This window comes from Thermothelomyces thermophilus, chromosome 6 (assembly GCF_000226095.1).
Source record: "Thermothelomyces thermophilus ATCC 42464 chromosome 6, complete sequence".
NCBI lineage: Eukaryota > Fungi > Ascomycota > Sordariomycetes > Sordariales > Chaetomiaceae > Thermothelomyces > Thermothelomyces thermophilus.
The window spans coordinates 1,637,166-1,652,216 of NC_016477.1; the positions used below are offsets into that span (position 1 = coordinate 1,637,166).

The 15,051-nt window shown below is 44.2% G+C and overlaps 4 protein-coding genes across 4 annotated transcripts; 2 read left to right on the plus strand and 2 right to left on the minus strand.

The window, feature by feature from the left end:
* Nucleotides 1-1,572: 1,572 nt before the first annotated feature.
* Nucleotides 1,573-2,877, minus strand: MYCTH_2310316 (uncharacterized protein; the record flags this gene model as incomplete). The annotated part of the gene is made up of 3 exons (XM_003665951.1): nt 2,237-2,877; nt 2,009-2,161; nt 1,573-1,950 (listed from the first exon to the last, which is right to left on the minus strand). Coding segments are annotated over exons 1-3 (956 nt in total), but the record flags the coding sequence as incomplete, so codon positions are not given.
* Nucleotides 2,878-10,852: 7,975 nt separating this feature from the next.
* On the plus strand, nt 10,853-11,324 carry MYCTH_2129884 (uncharacterized protein; the record flags this gene model as incomplete). Its single annotated transcript, XM_003665952.1, has 2 exons — nt 10,853-10,967; nt 11,026-11,324. 2 exons carry the CDS (start codon nt 10,853-10,855, stop codon nt 11,322-11,324), a joined length of 414 nt encoding a protein of 137 aa, XP_003666000.1.
* A 39-nt stretch (nt 11,325-11,363) lies between these two features.
* Nucleotides 11,364-12,296, minus strand: MYCTH_2310317 (uncharacterized protein). The gene has a single exon (XM_003665953.1). It carries the CDS (start codon nt 12,098-12,100, stop codon nt 11,420-11,422), a length of 681 nt encoding a protein of 226 aa, XP_003666001.1. The 5' UTR covers nt 12,101-12,296; the 3' UTR covers nt 11,364-11,419.
* A 1,841-nt stretch (nt 12,297-14,137) lies between these two features.
* Nucleotides 14,138-14,822, plus strand: MYCTH_2310320 (uncharacterized protein). The gene is made up of 2 exons (XM_003665954.1): nt 14,138-14,487; nt 14,614-14,822. The coding sequence occupies exons 1-2, from the start codon at nt 14,220-14,222 to the stop codon at nt 14,751-14,753; spliced, it is 408 nt and encodes a 135-aa protein (XP_003666002.1). The 5' UTR covers nt 14,138-14,219; the 3' UTR covers nt 14,754-14,822.
* Nucleotides 14,823-15,051: the final 229 nt, after the last annotated feature.

Genomic DNA, 15,051 nt, shown 5'->3' on the forward strand with positions numbered 1-15,051 from the left:
TAAAGATAGGTAGGAAGAGGATATTAAGTTACTATCTCTATCTAGAGGTAAGAAGGAGTCTCTATATATAGCTATTATTAAGGATATTAGGAGGTTTAAGAAGCGATATACCTATAAGTCTATAGTAGTTATGCTGGGAATAGAAGATAATAGCTATTACTAGGAGGCTAAAAGAGAAGGTACTACTATAATTAGGAGTATTAAAAGTAATAAAGATAGGGAGTATAATATAAAGGGAGAGGGAGATAAAGGTAAATTATATAACCTATTATTTAACTAGTTATAACTAGGTAGAATTAAATTTTACTACGTTTTTAAGCTTTTTAGAGCCTAGTTTATAATTAAACCATTTATAGCTATTTAAGGCTATTATTATAAGGGTAATTAAACTTAAATTGAACTTAATAGCACCTTTTATAAAGACGTGAATGTATAGAAAATTTGGTGGCGATATGTCTAGCTATATTGGTATGTCTGGGGGTTTTGGCCCTAAGTCCTGAACTAATTAGTTAGTAACTAACCACCGGGTAAATCAACAACCGAATGGTGTTGCGGGGCAGCGCTCGGTGGGATCGAGAATAAGCAAAGGGTTAGGGTTTTAACTGGTTGGTTGGTAGGTCTCGAAGGTAGTGCGAAATGGGCAAGGCAGCATTCTTTCAGCCGCCTACTTTCGGAGATTTCCCGAGGGGCTTCCAGAACCTGGACGCCGGGAAGGTACCCATGACCGGACCTGCAGCAGAAATGTGGTATCTACAGTACATACACTACATCTCCCCGAAAGTCCGAAACAGCGACAATCCATCCAGCCGCCTCGATTGTGCACTTCATACTCCGCAAACGGAGGATCGATTCGAAAATAGCCTATGGGTCGCTTGCGGCATGTCGTCACATCGTAGCAGATAGCATGGGCTGATGGAAATTACCCCGAAGCCCGCCATTGGGCGGACCGTCGATTCCGTGAGCCAACTGCCTGCTCCTCTTCATCGGACGGGCGGCGTTCTCGTTCATCCCACCATCCCAAGCCCCTCCTGTTTGCAGCTTAATTACCCAACGTTTGGAGGAGCGCAGGTCTAGCCGGCTACGCTAAAATATGAGATCAGGATTCTAATAATTAATACTGTCAGGAATATATTCCTTCCGACGCATGATTGCAGTTAGACACCAAATGAGTGCTGTCACGAAGGAACACTGCTCGAGGCTACGAGGTATAAAGTCGTCGCCGTACTCGATCTACATCATAAAGGTAGCACGCTAGTGCTGAGGACTAGGTGTACAATGAGATACAGTCTAAAAACATTCGATTCCAGCCAAACATGACTATCCTCGTCGCTCCTGTGAAACAAGCATTCGACTCTCTCAATAGGCAGACACCCAACACCGACAGTGGGCGTAATTGAGCTTTTCGAATCCTTCCACATGTGGGGATTTACCCAGAGCCGCCTTGTGCTGCTGTAACCCACCCCCCTGCTCTCTCCAAGGCTGTTTGTCTATCATTGTAGGAACGTCGCCGGCACGTCGGGCCCTGGGAGAAAAATCAATCAGTCAGACTGTCTAAACAACTTGAACTAATTAGGGACATCGCATGACTTAATTACCCCAGACGTGCAGATTGTCGGGTGCGGCCTTGGTGTAGTGAGTCGGCTCCCTCATGTCCAGCAGGTCGCCATCAACGTAGTGCTCCATGATGAACCCCGCTGGGTCGAACCAGTAGTCAAAGATCTGGCTGCCCATGACGTGGCGCCCAACACCCCAGCAGTTCTTGTAGCCCTGGGAACGCAGCCAGTCGTGGCCCAAAACCTGGGCGTCAAAATCGTGCGTCTCGAACGACGAGTGGTGGACGTGCATCTTGGGGCCCTCGAAGAAGAAAAAGCAGTGGTGGTCGACGAGCTCGTCGCCGCGGTCGAGTCGGAAGAAGACCGTCTTGTTCACGCCTTGTTCATTGTAGACGAGCTGGGACGCCGTAATAAGTCAACAAGGCGGTACTTTAAAAAGAGTGATTGGTTCTTACCTCACTCGGGTGGAAGTTGAAGTAGGTGTTATAGAACTCGTAGCACTTGGCAAAGTCGGTCACGCACATGCCAAAGTGGCCCAGCTTGTGTACCGGCGCCGGACGTTTCTTGAAGCGCTGGAACTGGTTGGGGCCGCGATTCTTCTCAATGGGCTGCGGGATGTGAGCAGGTGATATACAAAGAATCAATCCATAATTATTCAAATAAATGGTGGCAAGGCAGCTCACATAGTTGAACTTGAGCGCTGGGAACCCTGGGTCCTCCAGTGCCACTGGCGTCTGGCCGTAGACGAGATGGAACGGGAACCCGTCGACGGGATCGTAGAAGGTGACCCGCTTTCCGCCGCCGGGCACGTCCTTCATCTCGTGCACCTCGGTCGCCCTGCATTCCTTGGGTAGCGTCTTGGACGCATGCACCAGGTCCTCCTCGGACTCGACGACGAATGCGGCACCACCAAACTCGTTCTTGTCCGATGCCACGAGGGCGAGGGCGAATGGCTCGGTGCCATAGCCGCGGAAGAATGTCGTCTTGCCGATTTGGGCCGTCTCTACAAAGCCAAAGTCCAGGGCGAACTGTTTAACCTTCTCGATGTCCGCGTGCTCGTACCAGACATGGGCGATGCGCACCAGTCGAATCTTCTTGATCGGGTTCGAGGGCTGTTCGGACGCCATGGTGTTTTGTTGTTGGCAGGCAGCTTGGTGCCGAGGGCAGTTTACTATTATTAATACTTAATTCTTCAGAGGCGATCAGGTTCAAAGGGTTAATCAAATAATTAATCGGGGTGTTGAACCTCGGGGCCGGGAAGGGAACAGGGTAGAGTCTTGATGTTTCCAGAGTGCTTTACATCTCCCCAGTGGCAGGTCTGATCTTAAAGCTGTTGGCAGGAGAGGTCATGCTCCCCCAAGCAAGGCGGGGCATACATCTGGAGTCCGTCCCCATCTTTCCTGCTCGGACCCCGGGACCCAGTGCCGCGGGGCAGTGGTGGGGTAAGCGCGGTTGGGTGACGCAGGGTCGGCAATTGCTTGGGGGTGTCGCCGTCTCCCCGAAGTGGTTCTAATAACGCTGGCTCGCCACTACTGGTCCCTCATCCCTACCTTACCATCAAACAAGGATTTTTTTACCTCTAGGAGAAGGGAGGATATTTACAAACCCAAAAAAAGGAGGATAGAAAACAGGATCCTTTGAATAATACAGCACGTATAGGTAAGCTAAGTCTGCTTTGAAAACGGGGTCATTATGATGACGTTCGACATCAGCATGTAATTAATTAATACCTATTTATTATACCAAGCCGAGCAAGATGACGCAGTCATAACTGGCGCTCAACAAATTCAGCATAACTACCTATCGGAAGCTATAGAGCTTCCAAACGTATTAGCCACGCGTTTGCCACAGCTATATAAGGCTGTTCAACGCATTGGCCAGTCCCTTTGTCTATAAATACCACTCGTTTTGTCTCCTTTGTAGATAGCTTCAACAAGGCACTGTCTCCTTCGTATAGCCACCTACTATAGACTGCTTTTAACGCTCCTGGAGCTCCTACTACGTTCGGTAGTTATGAGCCCGGTGCCTTGACTACTCCTCTGCCGACGTATCTTCAATATTAGTAGTAGCTTCTTCTATTACGAACTCTCTTACCCTGCTTTAATACGCTTTCAACGACGCGTCTATTATGTCCGAGATCCTAGTCGAGACTTCTATACGCCTTATAGGCCCTAGTTTCTGGAACTTATAGTATATCGAACTATAGTTATAGGCTGAATTTGCCGGTATATAGGGATTTATTAACCTTAACGGCGACCGCGAGCTAGATCTAGAAGTTTTATAGTGCCTAACCTATAAATAAGCTAGAGATAACCTTATCCTAGCTTCTTAAGAGTAACTTATAAAAGGATTATTACCTTCGATATTTATAGATTTAATGCCTTTTAATATAGCTATTATAGCTAAATTTATATAACTATAAGACTCCTTTTATAAAGATATTATATATGTTATGGATATTAATAAGCAGATAGGATAGTTATAATACTAGCTAGTATATACTATAGATTCTAAACTTTATAAAGCTATAAAAGCATATAGGAAGAAGGATATTAACCTTATTAAAGGGATTATCTAAGCGCTTCGCTCTATACTTATACTATCTATTATAGCGCTTTATATAATAGTTATAGTATAATATATAACTAGTCTTAATATAGCTAAGCGTTTAGGAGTTAATCTATAGCATTAGATTTATAACTTTAATATTGCCTTCTAATAAGCTATCTAATATAATATCTTAGAAGTATAAGGTATATAAGGACTTTATACCTTTCTTAACGCTATTACTATATATATCTTACCAACCTAGATAGCAAATAAGAGGATAGAAATTAAGCTTGCTAATAGTACAGGATAGCTACTTCTGGAGCTCAGTACCCTTATTATAATAGCTAAGATCCTAATTAATAACGATATATAACCTAGAGTCTCTCGGAAGTATAGAATCTTCTTGACAACTTATATACCAATACTTTCCATAGCTTAAAAGAGCGGTAAGGAGAGAGGTAGAGACTCGTATAGAGACTCTTATAGCGGTTAGCGGTGTAATATAAGATGTCTTTATAAGCGTCTAAAATATCTATAGGATCTAGTAGACTGCTATACGCTTAAGCAAGCTATCTATAGTAACAAGTAACGCTTATACCTTTCTAATAAGGAGTATAAGAGGATTTGCTAGGAGCTTAATAAGCCGAAGTAGGCTAGACTAAAGAGCTAACTTATTACTAAATAAGGGGAGCTATCCTATTCTAGGTAATTAGGGGTAGGATACCCTAGTTCCCTTAATATATTAATTATTAGCCTTTAACTACTTAGTAAGCTCTTGACTTACTATAAGGTGTTTAATATAGTTATTCCATAACGTTATCTTTTTTTAGAAAGCACTTTACTAGACTTATATAGTATAACTTACTTAGTTAACGATAAGAAGTTCCTTTTACCTAGAACGTTTATTAAGGTCGAAGATCTTAAGTTTATTAAAGTAGGTACGACGACCTTTCCTATTAGTAAGAGGGGCACTTAGGTAATTAAGAATGTTCTAGATAGACTATATGGACTATATATTAAGAAGTTAATACTAAAGGATATCGTTATTATCGAAGGATTCTATATTAATATTGTCTTAGAAGCTCTATTACTTAAGGTAGGCGCTTAGTACTATAGCTTAGACTATTTACTACGTTTTAGAACATTGGAAAATAACATTATCCTTTATAAGTTAAAACGTAAGTATAATCTTACCTTCCTTAAATATAAGCTACTTTCCTATCACTTAAGCTTCCTAGACTATATCTTAATTAGTAAAGTAGGTATCGTAAACGTTCGTATATCCTTATAGAACGTGTTCGCTATATATAGTGAAAGGTCCTAGATATAAGTATTATCTACTATAAGAGAGGATACTAAGGATCTTTAGCACTTAAGAGCTAGCTACCTCGGACTAGAAGCGTTAAAAGCGCTTATTAATAATGCTAGAAACGTCTATATTGAGGGGATGGCGTATATTAAGTGTAAGAGCTACATTTATACTTATATAAGTAAGGTTATCTCTAAGAAAACACTATCTAAGTAGAAGTCCACACGCCCGTTCTAGCAAGTAGCCTAGGATCTATTTAACTACCCTAAAGTAATTAATAGATTACGATAACTATTTATAATTATTAATAAGTATAATAGGAAGCTCTTCCCTTTTCTCTTAATGACGAAGTTACTAGACTAGATTATAGGAGTTATCTAGAATTTCAAGAGCTAGGTAAGACGCTAATATAGGCTTACTATCCATAAGATTAAGTAAGATAACGATATTACGACGATTAGTTTAGCAAGGCATATACTAATATACTACTAGGCTTAGGCTATAGAGAGTAGTAGTAATCTTAAACTCTTACCCTTATATACCTATAAGCCTAACGGACTAGTAAAGCGAGTAAGACAAGAACTAATCTTACACTTAATTAGGATGCTAGATAGTACGAATCTCCCTACAAAGCTCTAGTTAGAAAGCGTATAAGCAGTAGCGTACTTATATATAATAAGCCTAAGCTATGCTCACTCATTTAGAACTCCTAATAAGGTACTCTATAGCTAGTTTAAATAGTATTTTCGCTAGTACAAACCTAGCTTAATAATTACGTTAACTAGCGACTTATACCTAGATTAGAGTAGTACCTTTATATATAGATACTAAGTATATATCCTCTATAAGGATAGGGAAGCTAAGTAGTATATAAAGGACTTTAAGGTACTACTACATAGGCTAATGGAGTATTTTATAGGATATCGCGCTTCTAATATCCATTACGTTTAGATACCTAAGCTCGATAGGGTCATTATAACTCGTAACGTTCGCTTCAATAAGAAGACTTTCTACCGTCTAGGCAAAGAGTAGCTAATAGAGTCATCGCTAGTAGTAGCAAGCTAGGAAGTTAATTAGTTCGATCTTAGTAAAGATTCCTAGGATAGCGATTTTCTCTAGGAAGCGCTATAATAGACCTAATAACCAGTGGAAGACTCTATTATAATGGCTTGGCCCCCTCTATTATAAGTAAGTCCGGTAGTAGACTAACCTCTCTAATAGGGTTAAGACTTAGGGGTAAGGGAGCTTTCCGATATATAGCCTATAAGTAAGCAATTAGTTCTAGAGACTCTTATAGCGGAGGCGTAAGTAATAGACGAACTTACTAAATGGATAGAGAGCTTTAGAGGACTCTTAACCCCTAAATATATGCCTAAGCCCTTGGTAACTTGCCCTATACCGGCTAGTAAAGGGGATATATATTAGGAAGTAGGAAGATTTAAATTAGGGCCTTCCTAGTCGCTAGCTAGCTAACTAGACGCTAGGGAGAGTAGGGGAGCCGTCAAATCTAACGGAAGAATGCCTTCTATAGGAGAATCTAATACGTATAATAAATAGACAGAAGAGCTAGGAGCTAGGGACGGTATTGCTAATATATCGTACCTAGCTAGGCTAGAGGAGTAGGGCGTTAAGCAAAGTCCGGATTAGCTAACGTATTCTCTAGAAGGTAGAAGCGAAGGAGAAGCTATTTAGCAACCTCCTACTAGGAGAGGTAGAGGCAGGAGGAGGGCTTATAAGCCTAGGAACCCTGTCCGGTCAAGTAAAAGGCTATAAAATAAAGAGAAGATTAATTACTACTACTCCTTTATCTATATAATTAAGGAACTCTAACGACAGTTCTATAAGACTTACCTACCTAATTAATAAGAAGCTTACCTAGAGGACTGGAGTATAAGAACAATATATGCGGTATTTACTACCGCTATATAATAGAAGGATACTATACGCCTCGGAGCAGCCCTAAATAAGCCGTATTAATATATTAACGATCTTACTTGTGTTCCTACTAACTAGTAAAACCTATATAACCACCTATTAGGACAATAGTTTAAAGACGTAGCTTACGAGGAAATACGTAACTTAGGGAGTAGGGGAACGTAAAAGATTATACTACGCGAGTAGGCGAAGGCGTGACCTATCCCGTTAAAATAGGTCTTTATATATAAGTTTAATAAGGACGGTTTTTTGGAGAAGTATAAGGCAAGGATCTATATATAAGGAGATCTATAAAATATTAGCTTAGTAGAAAGTACGTACGTAGCTACTCTAGTAGCGTAGTCGTTCTATATAATGATAGCGATTACTATATACTTCGACTTAGAAATTAAGCAGTTCGATGTAGCGTAAGCGTTCCTTAACGCCGAACGACCCGAAGACGATCCTATCGTCTGCGAATTACTAGAAGGATTCAAGTAGCTAGGGAAATGTATAGAGTTGTAAAGAGCTCTATACGGCTTAAGAGACTTGCTACTCTTATAGTATAAGGAGTTCTATAAAACGCTATCAGATCTAGGTATAGAACTATCGGGCGAAGAGAAGTGCCTCTTCTTAAGCTATAATAAACGAGTCATCCTAATCTTCTATATCGACGACTTCTTGGTCTTCTTCTATAAAAGTAATGCTATAGCGGCCGAGCTAGTAATAGAAGGAATTAAAGCTCGATATGATGTCTATAAGTAGGGCGATGTTCGTTGGTTCCTTGGTATTAAGGTGATTTAAGACCGACCTACGTATAAGATATGGTTAGTCTATGACTAATATATTAGAAAGGTAGCGAGAAGATATAGGCTAGACGTGCCTAGCGTATATAAGCTAACTCCTTTAAGCTATAAAGAACTTAAGAAGTTCGAAGGGAGCACTATTAGTATATAGATTAAAGAGTATTAGGAGCTTGTCGGATTAATCCTATACTATATAGTTATACTATATCTGGACATTATATATATCTATTTAGTACTTTCTTAATACCTGACTAACCTAGGACTAGACTACTTATTAGAGGCGTAGTAAGTAGTAAGATACCTATTTAGGAGCTCTTGCTTATTAATCTAATATAGAGGTAAGCGAGCGCTAGATCGTTTAATACTTGTAATTGCTAGGGATGCTTAATATATAGATAATCTAGATATATAGTATTTATTATAGGGATATATCTTCTTCTTATTCGAAGGTCCTATTATATAGAAGGCATTATATTAGAATATTATTATAACGTTAAATACTAAAGTAGAACTTCTAACGCTCTCCCTTACGGTAAGAGAGGCTATAGTACTTAAAAGGCTATTTATAGATATTAATCTTAAGCTTAGGGAACCCTAGAATATCTACTATGATAATTAGTAAACTATTTAACTAATAATAGCTAAGAATAAATATATTAATACTCGCCTATAATATATAGATATCTATAATATATAGTTATATTAGGAAGTAATAAAAGGAACGTTTAAAGCTATATATCTACTAATTAGTTAGATACTAGTAGATAGGCTTATTAAATGACTTAGCCGATAAGCCTTTAAGTACTAGAAGGCTCTCCTTAATTTTTAAGATATTAGTTATAGACTTATATAACTAAGGGGTAGAAAATAAGTTAAATTTGCTAAATAAAATACCGCCTAATACTCCCTATCTATTGCTATTTACTATCGCTAGGATTAATAGCCTTACCTTTGCCTTTATCCTAGCCAGGCAACGACGTAGCGCCTGACGTGTCATCAGACGCGCTAACGCGAGTATTACAAGCTTCCTTAATCTTGCCTAACTAATAGAGGATATTATATATAGAGTAGGCGATCTTCGTAAAATGCGTAAGTTTAGCCTTATTAAGCTCGTACTCCTCTATATCATCTATATTAGCGTGTTTAAGGTCACTCTAAAGAACTATACGTAACTTCTTAAGATCCTACACGTATTTATTAGCGATTCGCCTACACGCTAAGGGTAGAGGTTTAGGATCTAGGGACTTATAAAAGCCTTAGCTCTATCTAGTAGAGCCTTTATCAAATCCTTTACCGACCTAATATAAAAAGTAAGATTATCGTTATAGTTAGTATAAGCATTATAAGAGCTATTGGATATATAGGCAATTAGCGTATATCTCCTTATACTTATAAGAACCACAGGTATAATAGTAATAATGGGAGCTAGCGCTAGAATAATTATAATATTTGCCGAAAGAACGTCTTACTAGAGCCGACTATATATATATTCTATAAGGCACCTTATAAAGCTTACTAGCTTCGATATCGCTATATTTAGTTAGCTCGAACGATCTTAACGTAACTAGTAAAGTACTAGAAAACTATAAAACTAGCAATAAATAGGAATATTTATAGTTTAGAAGCTGGTTTAGAAGCTTCCGTACGCTTACGCTTTCGAGGCGTTATAGGAGTAGGAGTCGACCTGCTAGCAGTTATAGTGTTCGCGGCGGGCGCACCCGACAAGTCATCCGTTGATTCGAGCGTAGGAGGCGTTATCCTATTATTATTATTACAATTAAAACTAGTAATACTATCGCTACTACGACTACAATAGCTATATTTGATCTATAGCTTTAAAGGAATCGCTTTACTATATTCGACTCTTTCAGACTTCCGAATACGGAAGGCAGGCCCCTAAAGGAGCTATCGAGGTAAGAGCGACAAAGGATATAACACCAAGAACAGTATTACCACAAAGCGTAGTTAAACAACTATTGCCTTTGACTAGGGGGTGTGTCGGAAGCTATAGAGCTTCTAAACGTATTAGCTATGCATTTGCTATAGCTATATAAGGCTGTTTAACGTATTGGCTAGTCCCTTTGTCTATAAATACTACTCGTTTTGTCTCCTTTGTAGATAGCTTTAATAAGGCACTGTCTCCTTTGTATAGCCACCTACTGTAGACTGCTTTCAACGCTCCCGGAGCTCCTACTGCGTTCGGCACTACCTAATGATTAAAATTGCAGCTCGGTGGGATCCTACAGATTGCAGAACAGCACCTCGCCACCTGTTAGGTGGTAATTAGAGGCGCCGGTCCCGGCCATTTCCTGGTCCAGCGTAATAGTGTGCGAGGATCGGGCTTGGCTTGGCTGGGGAGCTGAGTGTATGTAGTGGATCATGGCTGTTGTTGTGTTTTTGGGGCGTGTAATTATGTCTAGCACATATCCAGAGACGTTAGTTCTGGCATAATTAAGCCTCTGTTAATTCAAAGGAGAGGACCCAGAGTAAAGGAAAGCATGACATTTGAAGCCTTTCAGAAACACAAAGTTTGGTGGGGAGCGATCGGTCTTGGTATATCTCTGCTGCGGTAGATGTGGGTGGGAGGAAGAAAGGTCGAACTAGGGCGCGGCCGGCAGAGCGATATACCAGTACCAGAGTATACAGAGTATATATGTATCATGTATGTATGTATATACATATATATAAAGTTCTGCTAGATCAAGGAGATCGCCAGCGCTATGTCCTGGCTCGAGAGGTCTGACTACTTCTACGGCGACCTATGGCCGGAGAACATCCTCCTAAGCGAAACCGAGCAGGTCAAGGTCTGCGACTTTGGGAGGGCTCGGACGCGGGGTTGCAAGGTCGAGGTAGCGATATACCCTTTCTACCGCCCGGGTACGAACGTAATTAGTCGCCGGCCTAGCGTACGAGCAGTTCGACATCGGCTCATGTATCTACACCATCCCCACCGGGGAGGTGCCGTACGGCCAGCAGGAGACGCCCGAGCAGTTCAGAGAGATGTACGACGCCCGCGTCCGGGGGAAGTTCCCGCCAACCGAAGACGACGGGGTCTTGGGACATGTTGTATCGTCTTGCTGGCACGCGCCCTACGACAGGATGGAGGACATGTGGAAGCAGCTATCCAACGGGCCGTCGGCATGTCGACTAGTTGAGATCTCACCCCGGCATTCCCTGACCTGGCTGTGTTAATTATTACCAAACCTGAGCCTTTCAATCGACCTAGGTCTATCCATGTGCCCATGTTTACTCTCTAATAATTCAGGTAGGCAAGGTAAGGTAACTAATTACTCCTCCCGCCACCCATCACCGGCCCCCAGCATCCACTGCGCCGCGACCAGGCGCAGCCCGTGCCGGCGGACAAACTCGTCGGCCGGGAAGCTCCGCCTCTGGACGAACTCGTCCCCGCCGACGTCGCCCTTCTCCGGCCGGAACCCGTCCGGCTCGGCAAACAACAGGAACAGGTACCGGTGCGGGCGCGACTCGTCCTTGGGCCCGGGCGCGAGGTACGGCGTAAGCACGCGGGCGCCGCTCGTGCACTCGTCGAGCTGGAGCTGCGCGCCCTTGCCGCTGCCGCTGCCGCTGCCGCTGCCGGTTTCATCCTTGGTTTCTGCCGTCGCGGGCAGCGAGATATTGGCGACGACCCAGTGCCGCCAGTAGGCGAATTTGGGGTCGTCTGGCGTCGGCGCGTCCGGGTCGATCATGAGCAGTGTGAATGTCTTCGTTGTTGTTGTTGTTGTTGTTGTCGTCGTCGTCGCCAATGCTGAGTTGAGAGGGGCGACGGAAAGGACGGGAGCCGACTGGACCTGACTGACCCGCATTAGGGTGCCATGGCAGGTGTCGGCGTCGGTGCCGGGGAAGCGGACGTTGAGGAGCAACGAGGGCGTGAAGTCGGAGGGAATCACGCTCGAGGACAGGAGCCCCGCGCCCCGGAGGGAGGCGAGGAGGTCTGCTGCGGCGGTTCCCATGCTGGATTTCGCTCCTTGCGTTGGCGTGTTCCACTTTGACGGTTGGGATGTACGCTGTGTCGGATGATGGGACGAAGTAATTAAGGTTAATGCATGTACCTCTACTCAAGAAACAGAGTGAAATGAGCTTACACTACCTAGCCTGGTAGCTAATTTAAGAATTCAAAATCCTATCGGTGATTCTACGCAGTCCTCCGTACACTACTAATCCCTAATTCTATCGTCAACCCCCGTGTTCAAATTAGCCGTGATTGGTGGAATTTCAACGGAAGCATGCCTCGGGAATATCGGCGGCAATGCCCGCCTCGGCCCCGGAGGTCCAGCTCGCGGAATCCCGCGCCCGTCCGGAAACCGCTGGGATTGCCATTTGCAGGTAGGGAGCCATCGACAGTGCAAAGGTTGATCCCATAAAGAGAATATCAAGCCGACTTGACCCTCTGCCATCTCTAAGAAACCTGTGTTCTATTAGTTTGGCTTCCTCACATGCGCGACCGGCTCGGATACACTAATAGGTGAAATTGAAGTGCACAACCCCTAATCACATCAAAATCGACGAAGGCACCGCGAGCTGCGAAGCACTCAAGTGCTCCTCGGTGCTTTGGGATGACGGTGTGTTGCCTGTCACTGCCTTTTTCCGTCCGAGAGAGCAACCAGGCGACACCAGAGCGCGGGACTGTTGATGCTACTATCCGACGGTGGATTCCCAACTACTGAGGGTCTCCTTGGAGCAAGGGGTGGGCGCGGTGATGAAAGGGGTGGCCGTGCCGTGATGACGGTCGTCAGCGTATTTGAGCCGTTGAGGCTCGAAAGCGGGCCCAAAGTTTAGTGTAAGATAGGGAATGAGGTCTTCGAGATTTTGAAATACAAAAGCTCTAGAAGGAAATTAAGGAAAATGAGGGGAAAAGGGGGGAAAGAGAAAATGAAATGAAACGAAAATAAAGAAATTAAGAAAAAGCAGAAGGAAATATAAAGGAAAGGTAGATCTTTTAATTACATCGGTGACAGGTGATCAATCTGTTTGATGCCTCCTCTCCTTTCGCTCAGGTAGGCACCTTGAGCTAGCAGTTGGTCTTTATAGTTAATTAGCTGTTAATAAGTAAGCCGACAGTACCTTCATTAGGTGCACATTCATTGCTTCGCAAAACGATCCTCTTCGAAATCAAACTGATAGGCCCCCGTGCTTAGCATAGAAGGAGCAAGAAATGTGTTTACCTAATGAGTGAGAGAAACATGGTCCGTGTCAGGATGAAGACCTCGTGCTACGACACGATGTTTCTCTGGGTCACCCACGCCTTATGAGGCATTACGTGCGTCTTTTCGGTTCTGGATAAACAACCTAATAAACGGGCTCTTACCAGCACCGAGGCTTTGCTACTATTACATGTCATTTCATTCACAAGTAGTCGACAATACACTAACCAGTTCATTAGAGCGACTAGTTTTTCTTGCACAAGATGTAAGATGCTGCCAGGACATTTCGTTATCGTTTTCAGTAACTGTGGTTCAGATTTGCATTAGAGACGTGTAATCATGGCAGATCGGTGACACCCGATCCTGTTTGGCTTCGCTTTTTCGCGTCAAACGGGGAAGGTGCCGAGACCAAACAGTGGCACGATTGGCAAATGCGGAGGGGAACGGTTCGCTGGCCTGTCACACATGACGTACCCGCAGTGCTCATTCCCTAATCCGTACCGGTAACTCTCCCCTCTCTCAAGCTATGATATTTGTAGTTATCAAGGCTCAGCCCTCGCACATGCGAGAGGCAGACCACCAACGGCTAGCATCGCAAGACACAGACCCTTGTGAGACACGCGCAGCCGCCGCTTGCAAGCTGACGCGATCTTTAATTTTTTTTCTCTCTTTATCGACCCGAGTCTTCTCGCCCCCTCGCCCCATGCCAATGCCATGTCAATTGGTCTTCGCCCGCGCACGACGAACCTTGCGACAATTGTAAAGCGAACCAGGTCAAGATAATGCATCGGTTTTTCAAGACCTTAGCACCTTGCATGGCCGTGTAAGTTAAAGCAAGGTCTAAATAATATATCACGGTTGGTTCCCTGTCGGGAGCCTGCTTGAGGGCCAACTCCGAGGCTAACACATATGCCCTCCTTCAACGTATATGATTAGCGCTGCCCCGGCGATTGCCCAGGAGGCCATGTCCGCCTCGATCGTGTCAGTGTCAGGCTGCCCCGCGGTCGTGTCGACCACCGACGTCTGCAGCACCTGCGTGGCGGCGGCGTGCGTGGTCCCAGCCACCATCACGGCCGGCTGCGGCGACTGTCCGGAGAGCCCGCCGACCGTCTACCGCTCTTTCCCATGCGAGGAGGGCTGCAACAACATCGGCTGCCGGACCGTCTACCGTGTCGTCACCGCCACCGGTAGCGTCTGTGAGTCGCACCCTCGCACCCCCTCCCCTTCTACTTCTACCTCCTCCTTTCCCTCTCCCACCACCACCACCACCACCAGCGCGCCGGTCTCGAGCGGTTCTGATACCGACCTGGGAACGTCAACAGGCCCCGCGGCTCCCACGCCGACGCCGAGCCAAGACCCGGATAACCCGGCCGACGGCGACGACCCCACCGAGCCAGCAACCTCAGCGACAACGGCCAGTACCGCTGGCGCGGCCCGCTTAATGCCATTTCGTCTGTGGTAGATAATTAGGTGTATTATTTCTTTTTAATTTTTCTTCTTTTTTTACCTTTTTTCCCCCCTCATTTGGCATTAAGAGGGATGTTGGAAGGAATGGTTGGCTTTGGTCCGTTGATGAGCTAGCAGATTATTAATGAGTGGCGCGGTCGCTTGTCAAGATGCAGAGCTCGCTGCCTGCCCGGTGAACCGGTGCTGTGGAGACACTGTAGGAAACACCTATTCAGGTCACTGTCTTTGAAAACGTGGGGACAAAAGAAGTTGATGATTTGCTGGCGCTTTGCAATAGATGAATGTTTGGATTT

What these genes read in the sequence shown, in the direction of transcription:
- MYCTH_2310317 (XM_003665953.1), bottom strand. Translation starts at nt 12,100, where the DNA reads ATGGGAACCGCCGCAGCAGACCTCCTCGCCTCCCTCCGGGGCGCGGGG.
- MYCTH_2310320 (XM_003665954.1), top strand. Translation starts at nt 14,220, where the DNA reads ATGATTAGCGCTGCCCCGGCGATTGCCCAGGAGGCCATGTCCGCCTCG. An exon ending in CACCGCCACCGGTAGCGTCT is followed by an intron (nt 14,488 to 14,613) that starts GTGAGTCGCACC and finishes GAACGTCAACAG; the next exon opens with GCCCCGCGGCTCCCACGCCG.